The following is a 21,324-nucleotide window of genomic DNA, read 5'->3' on the forward strand; positions in this document are numbered from 1 at the left end:
AAGGACCCTAATATACTCGCGCAGCAAGACTCCTGGGTGATTGTCCGGTCGCGAAAGGAAGCATGCGCACAAAGAACAGGCCGAAGACCTAATTCACAGAAGAATCAAATTAAACCAAATTTCAAAGGATACTTCTGTCTGAATATTAAAGGGACAAGGGCAGAGATGGGCTTGGCGAGATGTCAAAAGGATCGTCTGTGGATGGCGAGGTCGGTCGAGAGGTGGTGGCAACCATTCAAAGGTGGATGGATAATAGCTAATGGTCTTTCTTTCAATGTAGTCACATGATCAGCTTGTAGTAGCCCTGAGTTAGTTAACTAACTATTCTAACTAAGTATGATTAGTCAACGGGTCGACAATCCACTGCATTCAGGCGGACAGTACGGAGTACAGTACACCCACCAAGCATACAGGCACGCAGTGTAATGAGTCTCTCTAATGATTACTAGCATAAATTTAGTAACCCAAGTAATCTAACAAATCATAGCTCATATTGTATGCGGTATTTAAGATCCTGCTGAACTTACAAGCCACATTGTTCTAAACCCGTCTTACAAAGCCCAGCGTCATATTGAGCTTGGGATTTTTGGGCTTTGTTTGTCAAGATAGGGCGTGAGAAAGGCCAGGTAATGTCTGTTCATTACTATGTGTACTGCACGTATTCTCACTTATGAAAGGATCGCTGTAAGACAAAAAGGATTTTCTGCTCCAGATTCGCCAAGTACTCCTCTTCAACTTGGATCTCACTTACTGAGTACATTGGCTGTAGAGCGCGTTATTGCTAACACGTGTATGAAAATGTTAAAATACACCACTGTAGGACTCCGTATGCTGCAGGCATTGTCTAGGTACTGTAGTTGCGATCATACACCCAAGCTGAAGCTGATTGGCGGGCACATCACAATTTGCGGGACACCTCATTCAATGATACATTAGTAGCAAGTGGACTACTCCGTACACAACTAGCCTACGAATAATTCTGCTCAAGACCCTGCCATTCATTCTTATAGATTGAGCAGACACCATCTTAAGACGTATCTTACTTCTCGGCATCCCTAAATTGATTCAACCGTCCATCATCAAATCCCTACATCTGGCGCAACCGGCAAAGTTAAACGATATGTTGATTGGCTTGTGTGGAGGTAAGCAAAACCGACCTGCAAGAATTTCCCCCTCAAACCCCTACTCTTTTTCTACCCACCCCCCCTAAATCAGTGCAGACTAATAGTTAGGCGAAAGGTATCTGTTCTGGCAAGCATGCAGTCGCCGAGTATCTCATCCGGGAGGAAGGTTTCCAACTACTTGAACTAAAAAGCGGTGTGGCGACTGGAACATTGGATGAATCTGAATACCTCTACCAGTCAGAGCTCTCACCTCGAAAGGAAAGTAATCCTTCATCAGAGTTTGTATTCGAAAGTGCGGAATCTCTCTTGGATTTTGTAACCCGAAGGTGGCAGGGACTTTGGGTCACGACAGAAATTTGGGAGTCCGCAATCCTGGATCGTTTTCTGCAGCGCCCTTTTTTCCTGCTAGTAAGCATCGATGCCCCTGTGAGTCTTCGTTGGAAAAGACTTGTTGACAGGTTAGTACTCGTGTATTTCTACCTGATCGGTCCAATTGCAGTATTGCTTGCAACACATCTGACGCTCCATTATAGGTGTCATAAGATGCAGCTAAATCCTCCACCTCTCGAGAAATTTGTTCTCTGGAGCGATAAGCATCTCTATGACAAGAATATTGGACGTGTCTATCTCACGGATCGTGCTCAGGTTCGACTGTTTAACTCCTCTTCATCACTACAGGAATTGTATACGGCCCTCAAAGCGATTAACCTGGCTGACGAGCAAAGGCTACGCCCACACTGGGATCAGTATTTCATGGAGTTAGCATCACTAGCTGCACAGCGAAGTAACTGCATGAAGAGAAGGGTTGGGTGTGTGCTTGTTCGAGAGCGTCGCGTAATAAGCACAGGATACAACGGCACTCCGCGACACCTGACAAACTGCAATGAAGGTGGATGTACGAACCCTTAGTGAGACGAAACGTCCCACTGAGATCCTGAATTTACTGAGGCTCACTTTCAAGCAGGTCCAAGATGTAACAGTGGAGAAGGAGGAGGTCGAGGCTTATCTACGTGTCTATGCTTACATGCGGAAGAGAACGCACTGCTAGAAGCCGGGAGAGAACGTATCAGAGAAGGGACAATATTATACTGTGATACGTAAGCTCTGGTGCATCGAACGGCTTGTGTTCCATGCTAACAACTAGCGCTGGTCAGATGCCCTTGCTTGACCTGCACGGTCAAGATTGCCCAAGTGGGTATCTCCGAGGTTGTTTACTCGCAGGGATACAATATGGATAATGATGTATGTTATGTTCAAATCTTCGGATCGTCATCCAATTGACAAATTCCAGAGCGCCGCAATTCTGAGAGAAGCCGGTGTTCGGCTCCGGCAATTTTCTCCGGTAAGGCCTGCTTTCACCACTGCTAATATAATCACTGAACAGTATTTTGGCAGCCTCGCAATGGTCTGATTTATTTGGAAGGCTCTGACAACAATGTATAAACTACTACCGCAGGAGAGCACGTACTGCAATATAGTCATAAAATTACTACCGAGCACCATAGTGAAATCGAACTACGATTCTCGAAATCCGTGATCTTTTGTACAGCAAGTCATACTTCCCTGTATGACAGCCACATGATAAGAATGCATTGCCAAATTTCGGTCATCTAATTGTGTTGTAGAGAGCACTTGTGAATTTGAATGAATCGTGGGGGGGAATGATTATATTACAGTGTAGCTCTACTGTGAAAGTGCATCGCGCTCAATAGGCGGCAATTATGGGAAAATTGCGTAGGCTATGGCGGCGATTTAAGTGTTTCCAGGATATCCGCTGTGACAGCACCTTGATGGCCTTGATGTCTGATGTGTAATCACACTTCCTACAAGACGTAGCTCAGTGCATACATAAGGTCGGGCTTTGTGACGCATTCGATATGTAAATGGAAATAAAAGGCGCGTGGAAGAGTTCTGTATTCCACATGAAGTCAACCGCCTTTAAATTCAGATATCTTTATACCCGATGAACAGAAATCCTAAGGATATCAGAAGGTACGGAATCAAACAGTGCAACTCAATTTGCCCCAGTTAATTCTTGAGATATAAGAATGAAACCCCGAGTCCTAACTCTGTATACGTGGTAGATTTGCTTAATGATAGTAAATCGAAGAGGATTAGGGATGTAGTAGTTCAAAGAAAGTGTGCTCTTAAGTAGAACACAGAGCTGTTCTACCCGCTTGTTGAATGCGTTGATTTGACATACAGTTATGATTAAGCTGGTAGATTAAGTGACTAGCACCGGGGAAAGAGCGGTGGTTCCTGGCAGTGGGCACCGGAGAGAAAAAAGTCCCAGAAAGTGGTCTGTAGCGAGCAATGACTCAGCTCCCTCCGACTTAGTGGGGTAAAGAAGATATATCCCCTCTTAAAGTTCCTTTCGCCCCCCGAGGGCTCCCTTAAAAGTTAGGTTGACAAAGCCTTTGCAACTTGCATATTCTTGACATTCGGTGTCTTTATACTCTTTTTTCATTTTTCTTACCTAGGACTAGACGCTGTTCCCCAACCGTCTCCATCTGCCACAAGGACTACTGGAGTCCACACCAATTATGCCTACAGTTCACCTGCTCGACTATGTAGCTGGAAATGTCCGCTCCCTGGTGAATGCCATAAATAAAGTTGGCTATGAGGTGGAATGGGTGAAGTCTCCGAAGGATCTGGAGAATGTGGAGGTGGGTTATTTTGATCCAATGCTTATGAGCAAGTTCATATGATTATATGATTAACCGCGACCGCCATAGAAACTTATCCTTCCGGGAGTTGGTCACTTCGGCCATTGCCTATCTCAACTTTCTGAGGGCGGTTATCTAGAACCAATTAGACGACACATCGATTCCGGCAAACCCTTCATGGGCATCTGTGTCGGGTTACAGGCGCTTTTCATTGGATCCGAGGAAAATTCCGAAGTGCCTGGTTTGGGGGTAATTCCTGCTCGGATGCAGAAGTTCAATGCCGATACAAAAAGTGTGCCTCACATCGGATGGAATTCTGCGTTGAATACTTCAACTGCCAACCAAAGCTTCTATGGGTTGAGCCCTAGCAGCAAGTACTATTATGTCCACTCTTACGCAGCACTCTATACCCCTGGCCTCCTGGAAAAAGAGGGCTGGTCAGTAGCCACGGCCACATACGGCGATGAAGAATTCGTTGGAGCTATAGCGCGGGATAACATCTTCGCGACACAGTTCCACCCGGAGAAAAGTGGACAGGCTGGTTTGCGGACAATCCGTGCTTTCCTAGATGGGGATCGACTGCAGACGTTTTCTTTGGAACCCTCGCTTTCCTCGGCAAAGAAAGACGGTCTCACACGTAGGGTGATCGCCTGCCTCGACGTACGTGCAAATGATGCTGGTGATCTCGTTGTCACCAAAGGTGATCAGTATGATGTTCGTGAGAAAGAGGGGGTCAGCACGGGCGGCCAAGTCCGAAACCTGGGAAAGCCTGTTGACATGGCCAAAAGGTATTATGAACAGGGTGCAGATGAAGTAACATTCCTGAATATCACCTCTTTCAGGAACTGTCCGGTTGCGGATACGCCTATGCTGGAAATCCTGAGAAGAACATCCGAAACGGTCTTTGTGCCGCTCACTATTGGCGGCGGAATCAGAGACACTGTTGATACTGACGGCACTCAGATATCGGCCCTGGACGTTGCGACGATGTATTTCCAGTCAGGTGCAGATAAAGTGAGTATTGGGTCGGATGCTGTTTTCGCAGCCGAAGAATATCACCAGGCTGGCGGAAAATTAAATGGAAGGACAGCCATTGAGTCGATATCCAAGGCTTATGGCAATCAAGCTGTGGTAGTAAGCGTTGATCCAAAGCGCGTATACGTGAGCCAACCGGAGGATACCACGCACCACACAATTCGGACAAAATACCCGAATGGTTCTGGACAGTCTTTCTGTTGGTATCAATGCACCGTCAAAGGTGGCAGAGAGGCCCGAGACCTTGACGTACGGCAACTAGCGCAAGCTGTTGAAGCAATGGGCGCCGGCGAGATCTTGCTGAACTGCATTGACAAAGATGGAAGCAACAGTGGGTTCGACTTGGAGCTGATCAACGATGTCAAATCCGCCATTAAGATACCGGTTATTGCTTCCAGTGGGGCTGGAAATCCTGAACACTTTGTCGAGGTTTTCCAGGACACAACAACAGATGCGGCTCTGGGTGCCGGCATGGTATGTAATCCCTTGCTCCTACTCACGTGTCTAGCTTTATGATTTGCTGATTGTCCTTTTATTAGTTTCATCGTGGCGAATACACAGTCAGTGATGTAAAGAATTATTTAGATAAGAGGGGATTTTTGGTTCGCAAGTTCGAAGCCAACAGATAGACTAATCATATTATCTCATTCACTATAAGTAGTCTTCGTTCATGCTGCTTGAGGATCGCTATAGCTTTGTGTATCGATACCAGTTCACTGTGCAAGTGTCATATAGAAACAGTTCATTTTCAAATCAATTTCTAAACCCTATAGGCGACTGACTTCATTAATCCTTTCAAATACCCATCTGTTTGTGGCCCTGAACTACGGTATTTACTCGAGATTACCATCATTACAGTACAGATGACACAAGCAATTTGAGCGCCGAGGTTCTGTCCGTTACAGCCCCACCAACCCCACCTTAGCTAAGTATGTCTGACAGGTGACCGATGGACCGACTACCTTGCTTCATACTACAAATGACGAGGCTCTTTCCTAAATCTCAGAATCCGACGAAGCTGTATGTAATGCACTGCAGCAATATTTAGTGACAGCTTCTAGTTAATCAAAGCCGCCTAAAGGTGAACATCAGCTTCCTCTCCAAAGCTGGATCCTTGGATCCTTTATTAACCAGCTTGAGCTATCTACAGCACTGCTTATGATCGGAGCAAGTATTTGACAATGCTCTACGCGCCGTTCGCCTCTGATATAGAGCTGCCATTCTACACTGCTCTCACATCTCAAAAGATAAATCATGACAAGCTTGATGACTCGGCTCGCCAAGTCCTGGGCCTTTATGAGCTTCGGCCTACGGACGCTCCGAACGCCTCATGCCGGATGCAAATACATGGGAATGCTCTCTCCAACGATGAGTGAGTCCGAGATAATTTCTGGCCTCTATGCTTCTATCTTCAGTTCTATCTAAGTGGGATCGTTTACTCATCGGCTGGCTAATTATATAGGACGCCATCTGGATACTACCGCGCTGAGGGAACAATAAAGAATGTCAACACCATCGAAGAATATATGAATACTGACAGAGCACGTCTGCTTCAACAATCCGGAGAACTGGTCAGTTTTCAATTTGTCATTATGTCATTATGTCCAAGCCGCATTAACAATAGGTTGTTCCTAAAGGTATTGAACGCCATACGCGATGGGAGTATTTACTCTTGTCCTGCTCTACTTTCTTCCTTCGTCATTTTATCTTATGCAGATTTGAAGAAATACAAGTTTCACTACTGGTTTGCATTCCCTGCTTTGCATTCGGATCCTCCATGGGTCTCTGCAGATGAACCTGAGTCAGCCGCGGAGCTTTACCAGGGTCGGAGCCCAGTCGGACGCACAGACGCTCTGTCAAAAAGTGAGACCATGGCTCTTGTCGATGCAGTTCAGACATGGGGCTCTGCTGTAGACAGCCGTCAGCGAGGCTTCTTTTTGGCGAGGAGATTGTGTGTCACTAAAATTAGCGCTTGTCGTCAGGAAGGGTCCGAAAGTCGGAGTTCCGGGGATACAGAAGACATGCAAAGGCAACAATGGCAGATCGCACCTCTCTCATCTTTTGAAGAAGGGTTCTTCCAAGAAGCAAACTGTGATGATTGCTTTGTGGGGTTCGCGGATCCCTCTAACTACGACAACGCGCCAGGCTGGCCGCTCAGAAATCTATTATTTCTTGCCAAACAGAGATGGGGGCTCAACAAGATTCGGGTGCTTAGATACCGTGATGTGCATTCAGGCAGTGATAAATGCCGCAGTACCGTGCTGACACTGGAATTGAAAGATGCAGTGGCATCAAACGCTGCCAGCCGCGGGGTTCCTTTGATTAATATGCCCAAAGTCACAGGATGGGAGCGCAATCCTTCCGGGCGACTGACAGGACGGTTGGTTGACCTCACGGAATATATGGACCCCAAGAAGTAGTTCCCCCTTCCTGCAAGCATAGCATTCTCAAGCTAACAATTGTCTTGGTACAATAAGGTTGGCCGACCAATCTGTTGACCTCAACCTCAAACTCATGAAATGGAGGATTAGCCCTAATTTGAACCTCGAGAAAACAAAGGCCACCAAATGCCTCCTCCTAGGAGCAGGCACACTAGGCAGTTACGTTGCTCGAAACTTAATGGTAATTTTCTTGCCTTCCCGTTCCTCACTGGCATAGTCACTGAAGTTGTACAGGGCTGGGGCGTTTCTCGAATCACTTTCGTTGATAATGGTTCCGTCTCGTTTTCTAATCCAGTAAGACAACCGCTCTTCAACTTTATGGACTGTCTTGAAGGAGGGGCCAAAAAGGCACTTCGTGCTTCGCAAGCTCTATCTGAGATTTATCCGGGAGTGGAGTCCGCAGGCTATGTGCTTTCCGTGCCGATGGTTGGACACCCTGTCATCGACGTTGAAAAGACACGGGCAGACTTCGAGACACTGCGGGGATTAATTGATGAGCATGACGTAGTATTTCTCCTGATGGATACACGAGAATCCCGATGGCTACCTACGGTCATGGGCAAGGCTGCAGGTAAAATAGTTATGAATGCAGCGCTGGGCTTTGATTCCTTTGTGGTGATGCGCCACGGAGTCAAATCAAAAATTCAGGACTCGGAGCAACTAGGCTGCTACTTCTGCAACGATGTTGTTGCGCCAATGAATGTGAGTTTTAGACCGATTGATTCTTGACTAGAAATCTGAACATCTGCTAGTCCACCAAAGATCAAACGCTCGATCAGCAATGTACTGTTACTCGACCTGGAGTGGCCGCCATAGCGTCCGCTATGCTGGTGGAGCTTCTCATCTCCATTATTCAACACCCGCTGGGTGCAGCAGCGCCGGCTCAAAATTCACGGGATCATGACCAAGGAGACCATCCATTGGGCCTTTTGCCGCATCAAATACGAGGATTCCTGTCAACCTTTGAAAATGTCTCAGTCGTAGGTCGGAACTACAAATACTGTAGCGCCTGTTCAGACAACATCGTCGAGACATTTAAGAGGGATGGCTGGAACTTCATACACAGAGCTTTGAATGAGCCTGGTTATTTGGAAGAGCTCAGCGGACTGAAAGAAGTAGGTTATTATCTTATATGTTTCCATCGATACACTTTCGCCTGTTCCGTCAGTCATACATCACAACTGGACACGCCTGTATCAGATTACAAGAATGAACATGAACTCTATGAAACTGACGCTGAACCAGGTCCAGGCATCCGCGGAAGCATCACTTGCTGACATTGACTGGGATGAAGATTCTGATTCTGACGGAAGCAAGAACGTCGACCAGTCAGATATGTAGTCAGAGATTATTTAAGCCTTGGGATTGGAGGCTGGGTCTATCTTCGACTGATACCAATAAAGTATGATTCTTTCGACTCCTATTCTAGGATTAGCAATGTTTGACGGGTTGTATACGCCCAGTACAATCTCAATGTAGAAGCTTACATCACGCGAAGACTCGGGCTTGTGCCTGTGAACCCTCTGAAAAAGATCTCTAAGCTGTCTCTCAAATTCTTTCTCTTCAGCCCCTTGGTAATATTTGCAGATAAAATGGCCACCAGTTCGGAGAACCTCACGGCTGAACTGCAAAGCTGCATGGCATAGGTCCTATGAAACTTAGCATTTCCTTACTAGCAAAGAGGGACTACACCACACACCATACTGCCAACGTGGTCTTTGAAGCTTATACCGCTCGTATTCATCATCCTGTTATAGGGATCACTTAGACTTCTCTTTCCAAACCCAGTAGTTTGGTGCCAGGGAGCAGACATATCGCTTAAGACCACATCAACTGTTCGTTCAATGGCTTTATCCCTTGAATTGTTTTCTGTGGACACCTGTGCAATTCCCATAGGCATCTCTCGGTCGAATCCGAGCTGATCATTACTGCCCGGGCTGTTGATACGTGGTTTGCCTCTGCTAGGGTCACGTACGAATTTACGGACATAATCCTGAACTTCTGGGTTGAGGAAATTGCCCTGGATCGTAGAAACCCCTTTGGGTGGCTGAGCTGGAATGATATCAACACCTAAAACCCTGCCATCGGGTTCAGTTCGAGCCACTGCTACCTGGCATGAAAGTGAGCTGCCGTCCTGAAGGGGGAGGGGGTCAGAATTACCTGGGACCACGAGCCAGGAGCATATCCCTACAAAATTGAGATATGTAAGTCAACTGACTTGAGAATCTTTGCAGCTTGTACTCTTGGCTACCATACTAGGTCAACAACAGTTTGCCCGCTTTGGAACACGCGGTATTTATCATCAATCTGGTGTTGGTATCATCAGAGAACGACGTTTAACACCATGTATATGGACTAAGTGGGCATACTTGGAGAAGCTTGAATGCTGCGCGACTTTTCAAGCCTTGGACTACAGCTTCTTTTGTGAAGTGATCCTTGAGCTGGCGGGCCTGCCATCTCTTCGAGGACGAGTGTCTTTTTAAAGTGAGGTGGCAAAACAAACGACAGCTTCGTGAAATACGTGAGATGGAAGGAATATACATAACGGAAGTCCTCTTTCTTTTCTTAGGGTACAGCCAGATTATTGTGAGCCGTATGCACGGGGCATGTTGTGATACACGACTGGGACTTATTTGAAAAGTACGGAGTAGTCGTTGGATTCGAGGTTAGGTTTTTCCTCTCCGTCAATTCAAGCATTGCCGGAGCGGGCGGGCTCCGGGCAATGATTTAGAATCACCCAAATCACTGTCTTCGATTTCAAGATACTGGAGCACCCGACTTGTTTTCTCTGCCCTCCATCTCCTGTCTCTTACTTAGACTCCTCTACAGTATCTTTATCTGATGCCCTTCGATATACAAAACTTGCTCTCGGCGACCGTTCAAGCTTGTTGTTGATACGTGTGAGATATCGTACCTAGCACACAGCTGACTTAGATAATAATAGTCTGGACAGTCAAGTACCCTAATGTTACCTACCTTTATCTAATATTTACTTTGATAGTCCGTAGATGAGAGTTCATTATTCTCTTCTAGGGTATTTACACTTTCCGACAATACTTACGTGGTGGTCATGTTCAAAACTGTATCATACCTGTGATAATTACTCGTCAGTAACTATCGGACGGTAATCTGTGGGTAAGTATATATGACCACGCCAGAGTACCTGGAGTACATAGTAACTTACAGTACATACTCAAGTAGTAGTGGACACCTATCAAATATGTGCCTCCTGCACCTTAATTGACTACTAAGGCCATAGCTTAGGTTGACTAACTACCCAGTCCACAACCACCTACCTAAGTGATCACTTACACCTGTTTTAAACAATACTCACCCTACTCCAATGGCTGTTGCGAGTCGCTAAACTACTTCCCTTTGCCCAACATTTCCACCAAGCACCCACTTGGCATGCAAACATGAAGCTTTTGAACTTTCTGGTCCCGTTCCTCGCCATACTTCCCCATGGCCTCTGTGCCAATTCTGATACAGACAAGTACGAGAAATATCGCTCACTCGCGAGATCTGCGCCTATTGATCTTGATGACTCTTCCTACGAAGATTTAACATCGAAACCTCGTGATTATCATGTTGCCGTGTTGTTGACTGCTACTGAAGCTCGTTTCGGATGCATTCTATGTCGCGAGTTCCAACCCGAATGGGACCTCATCGCGCGCAGTTGGAACAAAGGTCCTACACCCAATGACTTGAAAGTGCTTTATGCTACCCTTGAATTCACCAATGGCAAAGAAACATTCCAGAAAGTAAGATGAATACTACCGTCCTTGCGAGAACATGACCTCGAGGCTAATATGTAGAAGCTCATGCTTCAAACCGCACCGGTTCTGCTTGTGTTTCCTCCGACGGTCGGCCCTTTCTCCAAGGTTGACGATGCGCCCTTACGTTTTGACTTCAGCGGGTGAGGCACGGCTTCTGTGGGAATATGGGTAACCTTCGCTAACATGATGTGCTCTGCAGTCCTATCTCGGCTGATCAGCTTTATACATGGATCTCCCGTCATCTTCCCAATGGTCCAAAACCTCCTCTTGTTCGCCCAATAAATTACATGCGCATAATCTCGGGCGTGACTATCTTGATGGGTGTAGTGACTCTTTTCACCGTGCTTTCACCCTACGTGTATCCTGTGGTGCAAAATCGAAACCTCTGGGCCGCCATGAGCCTTATCGCGATCCTCTTATTTATAAGTGGCCACATGTTTAACCATATTCGCAAAGTACCATATGTCGCCGGGGATGGAAGGGGTGGAATCAGCTACTTTGCTGGAGGGTTCTCAAATCAATTCGGCATGGAAACACAAATTATAGCTGCTATTTGTAGGTTTCTGGTTTGACTAAACATGTGATTGTGCTAATCATTTTATTTTACAGACGCCATCCTCTCCTTTGCAACAATTGCTTTGGCAATGAAAGTTCCCCGTATCGCCGATAACAAAACCCAGCAGGTGGCAGTGATCATCTGGGGTTCTGTTCTGCTTGGCATGTACAGCTTTCTTCTCAGTGTTTTCAAGGTGAAAAATGGCGGTTACCCTTTCTTCCTCCCGCCTTTCTAGATGAGCACCGTGTCATGAAATGGGTGTGTAAGTGCATATCTGGGGTGAAGGCAGGGGGATGGCAAGAGGCCAGATGAAGGGATTCCGCGGAAGGTAGTTTGTGCATACGACATCCGTGGTGTACCTGCTCAGTCTAACTATCATGACACGTGTATTGGCGAGTGTGCATTGGCATAGATTCGAGTCAGAGTACTGCAGCTGGCATTAAAGTAATGCATTTCATGTGTGCGTTTCCGCTATGGAATCGATATTTGAGACTCTAACTCAAGCGACTACGAGTACATACTCTCTTTTTCTTTGTTCAACTCCGCGCGATTATCAGGACTCCGAGAGAAAGGAGGGGGCGGGGGTGGGACTCTCCACACAAATGCACTTTTAGATAGTAGTCTTGTTCAAGCGGGTTGCTACACAGCATTTTCAGTAGTATGTCCTACAAACAGTACACACTGCATACAGACCCGTGACTAGGTACCTATCCATGATATACCTTCGAGGTTGAAGTAGTGTAAATGGCTGACCAATAAGGGGCGGTGGGAGAAAGACCGGCGGACTAGCGCAAGCGGAGTGGATTACCTCGGTGTTTATCTAGGTAGTAGATTATGAACCCGTGGTCTTCTTCTTCTTCTGTGAACTTAACCTCACCCACAATCCAGCCCTATTAGTCGTCATTTTTTTCATATCAGCATGCCATCGCCGGATGATGAAACTAGATCTTTGCTAGCGTCACCAGCTTCTGGTACAACGCTTTTGGTCCTCGTTCAACTGACCTCAAAGATATTCACTTTTACGGCAAATCAGTTGATCCTGAGAGATCTACCACCAGCTTTTCTAGGAGTTGCAGCCCAGCTGGACCTATACTCCATTACACTGCTGTTTTTTTCTCGGGAAAGTATTAGACTGGCGATTCAAAGGCAACCGCTTGTTACCTCTGTTTCCTCGGATTCAAGTAGTCATGGTAAACACGCAATTGACAACAAATCCAGGGCAACTAAACAACCAAGAACCCAAGAAGTGGAATCACAGTCCGTGGTCAATATGTCCTACTTGAGTCTGGGAATGGGACTTCTCTTTGCCGTGATACTCGGTACCTCTTACATTCGTCTTGCCTCGGATGAAGTTTCTCAAACACCGTCTTATCACCGAAGTGTGAACATAATTACCATCGCATCCCTAATAGAACTTGCAAGCGAGCCATGTTTTAACGTGATGCAGAGGTATATGCTGTACAGGCAACGTGCACTTGTTGAGATGAGTGCTGCATTCATGAAAAGCTTGGTAACTTGTTTTGTTTTCCTGTGGGCTGCCTACTATAATATCACCGTTGGTGTTCTGCCGTTTGCACTCGGACACTTGAGCTATGCATGTGCACTTCTTTGTGGTTATGTTATAGCTATCAGAAAGATGCCAAGGCATTCAGACTTTTCTTTGCTGCTCACAAGATTGCAGTCGCGGTAAGTATGCCTGCCTGGATTTGTGTATTAGGACACCACCTGATAGGAACCCCAGTGATCGCCACAGCTATGTGGCTAACAAATTCCCATGGCCAATGATCTCATTGGCTGCAAGTGTGTTTCTTCAGTCCATCGTCAAACATCTCCTCACGCAAGGGGATTCAATGATCCTAGCGACAATGACAAGCCTAGAAGATCAGGGCATCTATGCCCTCGCCTCAAACTATGGTGGTCTCGTGGCCCGCATACTGTTTCAGCCCATTGAAGAAAGTAGTCGGGCCATCTTCTCATCACTGCTTCATAGCAACTACCTCGAAAAGCGACGCACGGGGAATGTCAGTCGCGCCAAAACGCATCTAGCCGACATCCTGCGCGCCTACAGTCTGGTAGCTGCAGTGGCCTTTCCCCTCGGTCCAGCTTTGGTACCTCTAGTGCTCGATTTCCTGGGCGGGCGCAGCTGGGCTTCGCCTACGGTGAGTAGCTTACTATCTCTTTACTGCCTTTATATACCATTCTTGGCTTTCAATGGTATAAGTGAGGCATTCGTTTCTTCGGCTGCTAGTCCTTCAGAAGTTCGCAAACAGGCACTATGGATGGGAGTGTTCTCAACTTGTTATGTTTCAGCAGCGTACGTATTCTTAGTTGTCGGTGATTTGGGTGCTCAAGGGATGGTCTATGCCAACATCGTCAATATGGCGGTTCGTACTATCTGGAGCTTTTTATTCATTCGGTCATTCCTACAACGTTGCACCTTGGCATTACGGCCATCCGAGTTCCTTCCCCGGCCCCAGACTTTTCTGGCTGGCATCATGATATCGACAGCTTTTATGAGAAATGGATCCTACAGGGTCAACTCTAGAGATTTTTCAGGTACCTTGATATATAGCGCTATATACATTATATTTGTGTAAGTCTCTATGCAACTTCGAACTTTTGTGAACCCGACCACTAATTATCATGCACACGGTCAGGTTGTATGCTGAGAGAAAATACTTGCTAGCACAATGCACCAAAGCCAAAGAGATTTTGAGATCTGGATGCAAATACAAACGAGGTTGAATGTCTCATTGTCAATCATCAAAGACAATCTTGGTTGCTGCTTTGCTCGAGTCAACGTCTTTGAAAAATGCACCATAGGCATCATGTTGCTTCTTCTTGACCGTCGAGCCGAACTTGAGAAGGGATTCTGGTACATCCTGTTTGGCTGCTTTGAGCACGTTGATCAACCTGCAACCCATTAGCCCCGCAAAAAGAATTATGACATAGGAGAATATCTCCGAATTCGCATGCACTGGAAGACTACTCACCCTCCAGATTGAGCCTTATCCAATTCAGTGAACAGGGTAATTGCATGGCCCTCAGCCCCCGCACGACCGGTTCTTCCGGAAATGTCAGCTAAGTTTCCGACAGCCGTCTTTACCAGGGGCAAGATCACTCACCGTCCGATTCGATGTACATAGTCTTCGACCGTAAGCGGGAATGTGACATTGATAACAAGTTTGACAGCAGGGATATCAAGTCCACGAGCTGCCACATCAGTGGCGACAAGGACGGTAGCAGTGCCACTCTTAAAAGCCTCTAGGCTTTTGAAGCGCTCTTGCTGGCTGAGGTCGCCATGTATTCCTGCAACCTTAAAACCCTTATTCCGTAGAACTCTCTCCACACGAACAGCTTCCTTCTTATACAGACAAAAGACCAGGACTTTCGGGGGCTTGGGGGCCCTTTGACTTTGATTGAGTAGCTGTACAAGCCTTGGCTCTTTCTCATGTGGCTGTATGACCTCAACCTCCTGTTTGATTCTCGTATTCGCGCGAGGATCGGCAGATGGATCTCCGCCGATGGTAACAGTGACAGGCGTTTTCATGAATGTGGTAGCAAGATTTCTGACAACTGGAGGCCATGTTGCTGTGAACATCACAGTTTGTCGTTTTGACTTTGACATGGGATGGATGATGTCCTTGATATCTTGTTCAAACCCCTTGTCCAACATACGATCGGCTTCATCCAAAACAAGGTACTTGACCTTTGAGAGATCGACCGAGCCGTCATTTTGAAGATCCTTCAATCTACCCGGAGTTGCGACAACAATAGGTGCAGTCTTCAGAGCTTCGCGCTGTTCATCCTTTGGGACTCCGCCAAAGATGCAAGTTACTTCCACACCCAGTGGTTTCGCGAACTTCACAAGCTGATCATGAATTTGTTTAGCCAACTCCCTAGTTGGTGAAATCATGACCGCCATGGGCTGACAAGGCTTTTTATTGCATTTCCTCTTCGAATCTTGTAATTTCTTGAGGCATGGCAATCCGAAAGCGAGGGTCTTACCACTACCAGTCTCAGCAATACCAATCACATCGCGACCAGCGAATAGCAAGGGCCAAGTTGTTGATTGAATGGCAGTCGGAGAGGTGAAGGAACCAAGGGGATCGTAGAGTTTGCCGTCGCAGGGAGGAAGATGTGAGAAAGACATGATAGGCCGAAGATTTGCAGCATCTTTCGAGGTGTCGGTCACTTTGATTGTGTTCTCGGTAAGAAAGTGCTCTATGTCTGATTCTGGCAAATCGCTCAATGCGCGCGACTGGACGTATTTCGGTTCGTGCCCTGCGATATCCTCGGATTTTTCCGTAGCCTTCGAAGCATTCTTTTCTTTTCTCGACTTTTTCTTCAGTCTGTGCTCCGTTCGCTCCTCTTCATACTCGCGTTTAGCCATGATTCAGGGTTTCACACAGATGATATCTGAGAAACGAGAAGTCGCATGCACTCAGAAACCTAATATGGTTTATCCTGCCTTTGGCCCAGGAATTTTTTTTTCTCTTTTTTGCCGGGGCAGTTAATCTGATTGCCGGCTGATTCGTCGGAGAAACGTGCCCCATGAAGCAAAGTGGATACTAAGCGTAACTATCGGCTTTTGACTGATTGGTCTGATCCCTGAATATTATCGGCTTATCTGAAAATCTTCAAAGTCCCACGTTGGCGCGGACCATCCACCCCGTGGACTACTGAGGTACTGTAGACTCCTAGAGGCTACATTATTGTCCAAGTTAAAGTTCGGCACTACAGTACATGAGCAGGTAGACCTCGGACGCTCGGAGAGACATTCACTCGTACACTTGTTGCGGCTTAGCTCAAACATTCTGTAGTTAGTTAGCTTAGCTAGCTGTACATGCCACCTGGTAGCGCCTGCTTCTGATTCTGTGGCAGGCCAAGCCACAAATCATGAATATGACTAGTTAAAGGTGCAGATGATCTTCCCTTTCGTCTGGTTGCTCTCAAGTAGCCTGTGAGCATCTGCAATATCCTCAAATGAAAAAACCTTTTCCACATAAACTTTGAAAGTTCCGTCCTTGAATCTTGGTAATGCCTGATTAACCAAGAGATCACGCAATTTCTTTTGGTATTGTTCGTCTCTGCTCCGTAACGTGCTGCCCTCGAACCTTATCCGCTTCATTAAAATGCCACTAATGTCAACATTACCAGGGAGTATTGAGCCACTCATTTGTCCCAGCTGAACAATGTGAGCGTCTTTTGCCGCTACATTCAGATTGCCCTGGAAGTGTGTCGCACCGACAAAATCGATTATAACATCGACACCACGGCCCTTTGTCGCATTCAAGATCTCCGAATCCCAGTTCTGGTCCCTGTAATTATAACCAGCAGTAGCACCCAATTGACCGACGCAAAAGTCGAGCTTCTCCTTAGAACCAGCAGTTACATAAATCTCCGATGCACCACTGTTTCGAGCAAGCTGAATTCCAGCTATCGACACTGATGATGCTCCAGCATGCCAGAGAACGGATTTGCCTGGCGTGTGACCACCGATCAAATAAAGAGCTTGACATGCCGTGATCCATGTCTGTAGGTATGTTCATGTTAGACGAAGGGTGTTTAACCGGGGAGACACTTCAATCTACCTCGGGTATTCCTGCTGCTTCTATCCAAGTCATATCGAGAGGTTTATGTATCAACATATTCGTCGATACAGCGATGTACTCAGCATATGCACCTGCAAGACACTGATTAATCATGTCAAAAATCATTTCTAAGTCTCACTTACCACCATACGCCAAGCCGAAAACCTCATCGCCTATCCGAAAGCCATTGCAATCGGCTGCTCCGAGTTCCTCGATTACACCAGAGAATTCTACCCCCATGGTGCTTGGAGCCTGCGGCGGAACGGGGTATTTGCCCTCGCGCTGCAATAGATCCATTCGGTTCAAACCGAAGGCCCTGATTCTGATCAAGGCATCGCCACCTTTCAGCTTCGGAGTGGGGATCTCTTCGATGAAAAGGGCATCAACATTGCCTTTCCCACCGCGAATGCCTATTTATAATCGTTCAGACTCAATCGGGATCAAAATATGAATTCTCAGTGGTCCTTACCGATCGCTCGCATAGTGGTACTGATACGCAGTCAAGTACTTGATAGCAAATAAATTCAATTGTATACCCCAGAAGGAGATTCGACTGGATAATTATTCGACCTGGATAGTAACTGCTCAGTCAGGTGTTAGTTATCAACACCGTCACGTTACGCATTTGTCATCCACAACGGCAGATTAGTCATGACGACGTAGTAGAACTAGAAGTACTCATAGTTACGGGCAGATATTACTCTACTGGTGCGCAGGGAATGGGACATATATTGTAATAGGAATTGATCACATATACACAAGGATGGATGCAGATGCTGGCATTTTCAAGCCCAGCACGGGCACGTCAGCTATCCTCATGATGAATGAAAGCACAATGGCAAATTCAAGGTGATTAACAGGCTGATTTACTATAAGCAAATCAGAGTAGTGTAGCGGTGTGCATCATGAATGTCTTCAAGACAAATTATACGAGTCAATTTGTTCTGCCAGGCGAGAAGCCTCCTCAGAGTAGTTGATTGCTCTGGCCGATGATACCTGGTATCGAACTCTAGAAACCCGAGGGAGAGATAGAATCAGTCACCGATTGCGCTAAATCAATGAAAGGGTAAAACTTACCGCTGCTGATCACCAAAGTGATCTATCTTAGCCCTGCATCGGAAATTCCACGTCCGGCAATTAGCATCTTGAAACAGTTCACCCGCTGCTCTCTCGTCTGCCTGTCGCAGCTCCATCAACTGGTCTGCCGTAGTGCCCATCATCTGTCTTCCCACATCATCAAAGCAGCTCAACCAAAGTTGACCAGTATGGTCGCTCACATTGACAAGCATTATGTAGCGATATTCTGGTCGCGAGTGTGTCTTATCACACCGCTCGCAACGCCATTGACCAGGATCAAGCTCCGTCACTTTTTTATTGCAGCCTTCTGAAAGGCAGGCGGGGTAACATATGTTGTCTTGCTTTATGTAGATGACAGTCGCCTTTAGTGAAAAGTAGACTGCCTCGTCGGACATTCCGAGTTGCTCTTCCCGGACTTGAGCTATGGTCTTGAAGTGATCGGGCCTTGCGGCGGACGTCGCTGTACCCGACATTGAGGCATGCGACGTGAAAACACTATCCCTTCCCTGCGCATCATACCAGCCCTTAAGCTTGTGAGCTTCTTCGATATCAGGGTCTACTGTTGTTGAACCTGAACTCAGCAGACTTAGACTTCGCCCTCCAAAGTCGGAAACCTTGACACCCTTGAATGCCATCACTGACTCGGGTAAAGTGTTAAAATTCAGTGCCGTATTGCCCCAGATAGTTAAACGAACTGAGTACCCGGTATTGTCAACCAGTGTCAATTCACGCTTGTTATACGGTTTGCTTGTGGTCTTCGAGACGATTTGAGAGACTTCGCCAGCCTCTTTCAGCACGCCGATAACATCAATCGTAGTGTCCTTTTCCACTGACTGAAGATCGCTAATTGTAGTGAAATTGAACCGGACTTGGGGCACATCGCTCTGGTCTTCCGCCTGGGAAAACTATCAGAGGATTATCATCATGGGGATGCGGGGGCTGACATACCTTTTCAACAATGGTGTCTCTTTCAAAGGTAAGTTCGTAGTCGTTGTTCAGGTTTGTGAATTGCTTCTTGGCGATCTGGACACGACAATTCGAAATATAATAGACACTGCCCTCCTGGAAGACATCATAAAGCATGTCACACTGATCATTGAATCCTGTTGCGCGAATTTCGCCGCTGTCATCCAACAAGTTCACGCTGAATAATTTGCCTTCCGTATTTCTGTTGTGCCACGTTTTGATGGTCGATTTGCTTGTACAGCGAGCCTTGATCGTCCATTTGTGCGAGTACGGGGAAATGGCTTCAATTGGATAGATAGTAGTGTGGGCTGCTGAAGGAAGACCTGTCCGAGTTGTTTGCGTTCGGTGATGAGACGGCGCTGGTGCAACTTGGGGCTTAGGGCCGTAAAACCCATTACTCGATATGGTTGTTGGTTGGGGCTTATCTTCTTCTTCAACCTTGCTCTCCAATGGTCGGGGTTCTCCGAGTTTCTCGCTTTCACCTAAGTCTTGGAGAACATCCAGGTCAAGGATGATGAGAATCCTATGGGAAACGTTAGTGCTGGACGCTCAGACAATGTGATCGTAACAACTTTTTTCCTTTCACGGCATTTGCCTGGAATGACTTCAACTTGACAAAGCATCCTTTGCGAAGCAGGCCACTTGTCACCTTATGATTCAATTCTACATGACACGGCAGTTAGGATTGTTATGTTGGGGGGGATGTCTGTCAAAAAGCAACAAGGATTCTAACTGACGAGTAGCGAGCATAGTCTGCACATAATTCGAAATGTCGCTGAAGACAGCCCTGAAACGTTCTTGGTTGTTCTGCTGCGGCGGCAATGGCTTAATCTGGACACACTGAACAATAGGTTCCTGTATCTGGGGCTTGGTCTCATCAAAAATAGCACTTTATCATACCGGATCAGTGACTGAAGGTGAGACTTGGACTGACGACCTACCTAAGGGCTCCGATCGAGACCTGCGATGCTGGATCCAAAGCCATGATTATACAGCCTGCTCCAAGTGCCTGGGAACTAGTGTCGAGATGTTAGGTACGTTGATGGCTTCGATCAATAGAGTGGGTGGTTTCAAACAATAGGATATTGAATGACGTCCAAGATGTCTTATGGTGCAGTTAGGTTTTGATGGTTTAGTGATTTGCTTGAGGATAGTAAGTGACAAGGGAAATGACCATGAAACGGAAGACGCGTGCCGCGTCCATAACGCGCAAAAACGTGTTCAATAATCAAGCCCCACTTACTTAGTGCTTGGAGCCTTTCAAATTAGTCTTGGCTCCTCGGGAAGCTGCTGCCTGTTGCCTTGAGCCAAACAGCAAGCCACTTGTCAAAACCCACTTTCTCTACCCTCCGTGGCCACGAATTTTACAACATGCCAAGGCCTATCTGCAGCCATCTTTCTTAGTTCTATATAGCGTCTCTTGTAACACCTATACATCTTCTAATTAAGAAAATTAATATAATATATTATATTACTGAATTGTTTTAATTTTCAGGGTTCTCTGTCTCTCCGGACCTCAAACCTATAAAACTATATAGTATTTGATAAAGAATTAGATTTAATATCATTATCCGGATAGTTTTAACAACAAAACGTTGATTATAGACATTGTTATACAGATTTAAAAGAAGATTAGCTACTAAGCTTACTTTTTAAGCCTTAGTAAAAATACTTTTTGAAAGAATTTAAGATATAATCTGTGTAGATAGTAGTCTGGTCTAATAAAGTAGTAGAAATCCTTGAATAGTTTTAATTTTTTAATTTTTGATTGTTTACTGTAGTATATTAATAAGTTTTATGTTACTTATAGTATAATTTATATTTTTATTATAAATCTGTAAGATGTTCTTAGCTGCTTCCACCAGTGGGTCCTGGAGAGTTATAAAATGTGTGGCTATAGAGGGTACTTAATATAATAGAGACTGTCAGCAGACCTTCCGTAAAAAGTTATGGATATGTTCCAGGTTCTGTAAACAGTTTAGCTTGCCTATTAAAAAAGACAGTCATATTCAGAACTTGGAAAATATTCCAAGTTACTTAAAACATATTCCAGATTCTAAATATAGTAAGATGCTATATTAAAGATTAG

At 46.0% G+C, this 21,324-nt stretch overlaps 9 protein-coding genes across 9 annotated transcripts; 5 read left to right on the forward strand and 4 right to left on the reverse strand.

The window, feature by feature from the left end:
- Window positions 1–963: 963 nt before the first annotated feature.
- On the forward strand, window positions 964–2,640 carry BO66DRAFT_382701 (deoxycytidine monophosphate deaminase). Its single transcript, XM_025646022.1, has 7 exons — window positions 964–1,142; window positions 1,240–1,582; window positions 1,658–2,019; window positions 2,089–2,221; window positions 2,279–2,366; window positions 2,416–2,466; window positions 2,520–2,640. The coding sequence occupies exons 1-7, from the start codon at window positions 1,121–1,123 to the stop codon at window positions 2,565–2,567; spliced, it is 1,047 nt and encodes a 348-aa protein (XP_025499684.1). The 5' UTR covers window positions 964–1,120; the 3' UTR covers window positions 2,568–2,640.
- An 845-nt stretch (window positions 2,641–3,485) lies between these two features.
- Window positions 3,486–5,542, forward strand: BO66DRAFT_395119 (imidazoleglycerol-phosphate synthase). The gene is made up of 3 exons (XM_025648145.1): window positions 3,486–3,790; window positions 3,860–5,299; window positions 5,365–5,542. Exons 1-3 carry the CDS (start codon window positions 3,668–3,670, stop codon window positions 5,452–5,454), a joined length of 1,653 nt encoding a protein of 550 aa, XP_025499685.1. The 5' UTR covers window positions 3,486–3,667; the 3' UTR covers window positions 5,455–5,542.
- Window positions 5,543–6,059: 517 nt separating this feature from the next.
- On the forward strand, window positions 6,060–8,686 carry BO66DRAFT_395120 (putative autophagy ubiquitin-activating enzyme ApgG). The gene is made up of 6 exons (XM_025648146.1): window positions 6,060–6,396; window positions 6,463–7,241; window positions 7,303–7,447; window positions 7,501–7,968; window positions 8,019–8,381; window positions 8,512–8,686. Exons 1-6 carry the CDS (start codon window positions 6,352–6,354, stop codon window positions 8,605–8,607), a joined length of 1,896 nt encoding a protein of 631 aa, XP_025499686.1. The 5' UTR covers window positions 6,060–6,351; the 3' UTR covers window positions 8,608–8,686.
- BO66DRAFT_395121 (RlmE family RNA methyltransferase) lies at window positions 8,394–9,910 on the reverse strand. Its single transcript, XM_025648147.1, has 6 exons — window positions 9,636–9,910; window positions 9,523–9,573; window positions 9,427–9,453; window positions 8,966–9,376; window positions 8,754–8,915; window positions 8,394–8,686 (listed from the first exon to the last, which is right to left on the reverse strand). Exons 1-6 carry the CDS (start codon window positions 9,807–9,809, stop codon window positions 8,645–8,647), a joined length of 867 nt encoding a protein of 288 aa, XP_025499687.1. The 5' UTR covers window positions 9,810–9,910; the 3' UTR covers window positions 8,394–8,644.
- Window positions 9,911–10,525: 615 nt separating this feature from the next.
- BO66DRAFT_395122 (OST3/OST6 family protein) lies at window positions 10,526–12,173 on the forward strand. The gene is made up of 4 exons (XM_025648148.1): window positions 10,526–11,027; window positions 11,085–11,182; window positions 11,242–11,597; window positions 11,652–12,173. The coding sequence occupies exons 1-4, from the start codon at window positions 10,683–10,685 to the stop codon at window positions 11,831–11,833; spliced, it is 981 nt and encodes a 326-aa protein (XP_025499688.1). The 5' UTR covers window positions 10,526–10,682; the 3' UTR covers window positions 11,834–12,173.
- A 292-nt stretch (window positions 12,174–12,465) lies between these two features.
- Window positions 12,466–14,462, forward strand: BO66DRAFT_395123 (nuclear division Rft1 protein). The gene is made up of 3 exons (XM_025648149.1): window positions 12,466–13,284; window positions 13,340–14,191; window positions 14,256–14,462. Exons 1-3 carry the CDS (start codon window positions 12,518–12,520, stop codon window positions 14,341–14,343), a joined length of 1,707 nt encoding a protein of 568 aa, XP_025499689.1. The 5' UTR covers window positions 12,466–12,517; the 3' UTR covers window positions 14,344–14,462.
- Window positions 14,158–16,322, reverse strand: dbp3 (RNA-dependent ATPase DBP3). The gene is made up of 3 exons (XM_025653166.1): window positions 14,724–16,322; window positions 14,592–14,663; window positions 14,158–14,511 (listed from the first exon to the last, which is right to left on the reverse strand). The coding sequence occupies exons 1-3, from the start codon at window positions 15,989–15,991 to the stop codon at window positions 14,355–14,357; spliced, it is 1,497 nt and encodes a 498-aa protein (XP_025499690.1). The 5' UTR covers window positions 15,992–16,322; the 3' UTR covers window positions 14,158–14,354.
- A 25-nt stretch (window positions 16,323–16,347) lies between these two features.
- On the reverse strand, window positions 16,348–17,777 carry BO66DRAFT_358239 (NAD(P)H-quinone oxidoreductase). The gene is made up of 4 exons (XM_025644925.1): window positions 17,662–17,777; window positions 17,336–17,602; window positions 17,193–17,284; window positions 16,348–17,134 (listed from the first exon to the last, which is right to left on the reverse strand). The coding sequence occupies exons 1-4, from the start codon at window positions 17,672–17,674 to the stop codon at window positions 16,508–16,510; spliced, it is 999 nt and encodes a 332-aa protein (XP_025499691.1). The 5' UTR covers window positions 17,675–17,777; the 3' UTR covers window positions 16,348–16,507.
- A 125-nt stretch (window positions 17,778–17,902) lies between these two features.
- On the reverse strand, window positions 17,903–20,392 carry BO66DRAFT_395127 (replication factor A subunit protein RFA1). Its single transcript, XM_025648150.1, has 6 exons — window positions 20,177–20,392; window positions 19,973–20,124; window positions 19,808–19,898; window positions 19,218–19,758; window positions 18,270–19,165; window positions 17,903–18,201 (listed from the first exon to the last, which is right to left on the reverse strand). The coding sequence occupies exons 1-6, from the start codon at window positions 20,218–20,220 to the stop codon at window positions 18,108–18,110; spliced, it is 1,818 nt and encodes a 605-aa protein (XP_025499692.1). The 5' UTR covers window positions 20,221–20,392; the 3' UTR covers window positions 17,903–18,107.
- Between the last annotated feature and the right edge of the window lie 932 nt (window positions 20,393–21,324).

The sequence above is a fragment of the Aspergillus aculeatinus genome, assembly GCF_003184765.1.
Source record: "Aspergillus aculeatinus CBS 121060 unplaced genomic scaffold BO66scaffold_57, whole genome shotgun sequence".
NCBI classification, from domain to species: Eukaryota; Fungi; Ascomycota; class Eurotiomycetes; order Eurotiales; family Aspergillaceae; genus Aspergillus; species Aspergillus aculeatinus.

Bases quoted from the DNA above. Each gene is read 5' to 3' on its own strand.
- BO66DRAFT_395120 (XM_025648146.1), top strand. From the start codon at position 6,352: ATGAATACTGACAGAGCACGTCTGCTTCAACAATCCGGAGAACTG. The intron at 7,242-7,302 runs GTAGTTCCCCCT...TGGTACAATAAG, and splicing joins GAATATATGGACCCCAAGAA to GTTGGCCGACCAATCTGTTG. The intron at 8,382-8,511 runs GTAGGTTATTAT...ACGCTGAACCAG, and splicing joins AGCTCAGCGGACTGAAAGAA to GTCCAGGCATCCGCGGAAGC.
- BO66DRAFT_358239 (XM_025644925.1), bottom strand. The intron at 17,285-17,335 runs GTAAGTGAGACT...AGTGTCTTGCAG, and splicing joins TTTCGGCTTGGCGTATGGTG to GTGCATATGCTGAGTACATC. The intron at 17,135-17,192 runs GTAGATTGAAGT...ACATACCTACAG, and splicing joins AAGCAGCAGGAATACCCGAG to ACATGGATCACGGCATGTCA.
- BO66DRAFT_395127 (XM_025648150.1), bottom strand. From the start codon at position 20,220: ATGGCTTTGGATCCAGCATCGCAGGTCTCGATCGGAGCCCTTAG. The intron at 19,759-19,807 runs GTTGTTACGATC...CGTTTCCCATAG, and splicing joins AATGCCGTGAAAGGAAAAAA to GATTCTCATCATCCTTGACC. The intron at 19,166-19,217 runs GTATGTCAGCCC...TAGTTTTCCCAG, and splicing joins GAGACACCATTGTTGAAAAG to GCGGAAGACCAGAGCGATGT.
- BO66DRAFT_395121 (XM_025648147.1), bottom strand. From the start codon at position 9,809: ATGTATATTCCTTCCATCTCACGTATTTCACGAAGCTGTCGTTTGTTT. The intron at 8,916-8,965 runs GTGTGTGGTGTA...TAAGTTTCATAG, and splicing joins AAGACCACGTTGGCAGTATG to GACCTATGCCATGCAGCTTT. The intron at 8,687-8,753 runs GTAAGCTTCTAC...ATCCTAGAATAG, and splicing joins AGCCCGAGTCTTCGCGTGAT to GAGTCGAAAGAATCATACTT.
- BO66DRAFT_382701 (XM_025646022.1), top strand. From the start codon at position 1,121: ATGTTGATTGGCTTGTGTGGAG. The intron at 1,583-1,657 runs GTTAGTACTCGT...GCTCCATTATAG, and splicing joins TGGAAAAGACTTGTTGACAG to GTGTCATAAGATGCAGCTAA. The intron at 2,222-2,278 runs GTAAGCTCTGGT...AGCGCTGGTCAG, and splicing joins ACAATATTATACTGTGATAC to ATGCCCTTGCTTGACCTGCA.
- dbp3 (XM_025653166.1), bottom strand. From the start codon at position 15,991: ATGGCTAAACGCGAGTATGAAGAGGAGCGAACGGAGCACAGACTGAAG. The intron at 14,664-14,723 runs GTGAGTGATCTT...CATTTCCGGAAG, and splicing joins TATGTACATCGAATCGGACG to AACCGGTCGTGCGGGGGCTG. The intron at 14,512-14,591 runs GTGAGTAGTCTT...AATGGGTTGCAG, and splicing joins GATAAGGCTCAATCTGGAGG to GTTGATCAACGTGCTCAAAG.
- BO66DRAFT_395119 (XM_025648145.1), top strand. From the start codon at position 3,668: ATGCCTACAGTTCACCTGCTCGACTATGTAGCTGGAAATGTCCGCTCC. The intron at 3,791-3,859 runs GTGGGTTATTTT...CGACCGCCATAG, and splicing joins AGGATCTGGAGAATGTGGAG to AAACTTATCCTTCCGGGAGT. The intron at 5,300-5,364 runs GTATGTAATCCC...TCCTTTTATTAG, and splicing joins CGGCTCTGGGTGCCGGCATG to TTTCATCGTGGCGAATACAC.
- BO66DRAFT_395123 (XM_025648149.1), top strand. From the start codon at position 12,518: ATGCCATCGCCGGATGATGAAACTAGATCTTTGCTAGCGTCACCAGCT. The intron at 13,285-13,339 runs GTAAGTATGCCT...TAGGAACCCCAG, and splicing joins CTCACAAGATTGCAGTCGCG to TGATCGCCACAGCTATGTGG. The intron at 14,192-14,255 runs GTAAGTCTCTAT...GCACACGGTCAG, and splicing joins GCTATATACATTATATTTGT to GTTGTATGCTGAGAGAAAAT.
- BO66DRAFT_395122 (XM_025648148.1), top strand. From the start codon at position 10,683: ATGAAGCTTTTGAACTTTCTGGTCCCGTTCCTCGCCATACTTCCCCAT. The intron at 11,028-11,084 runs GTAAGATGAATA...AATATGTAGAAG, and splicing joins GCAAAGAAACATTCCAGAAA to CTCATGCTTCAAACCGCACC. The intron at 11,183-11,241 runs GTGAGGCACGGC...TGTGCTCTGCAG, and splicing joins TTACGTTTTGACTTCAGCGG to TCCTATCTCGGCTGATCAGC.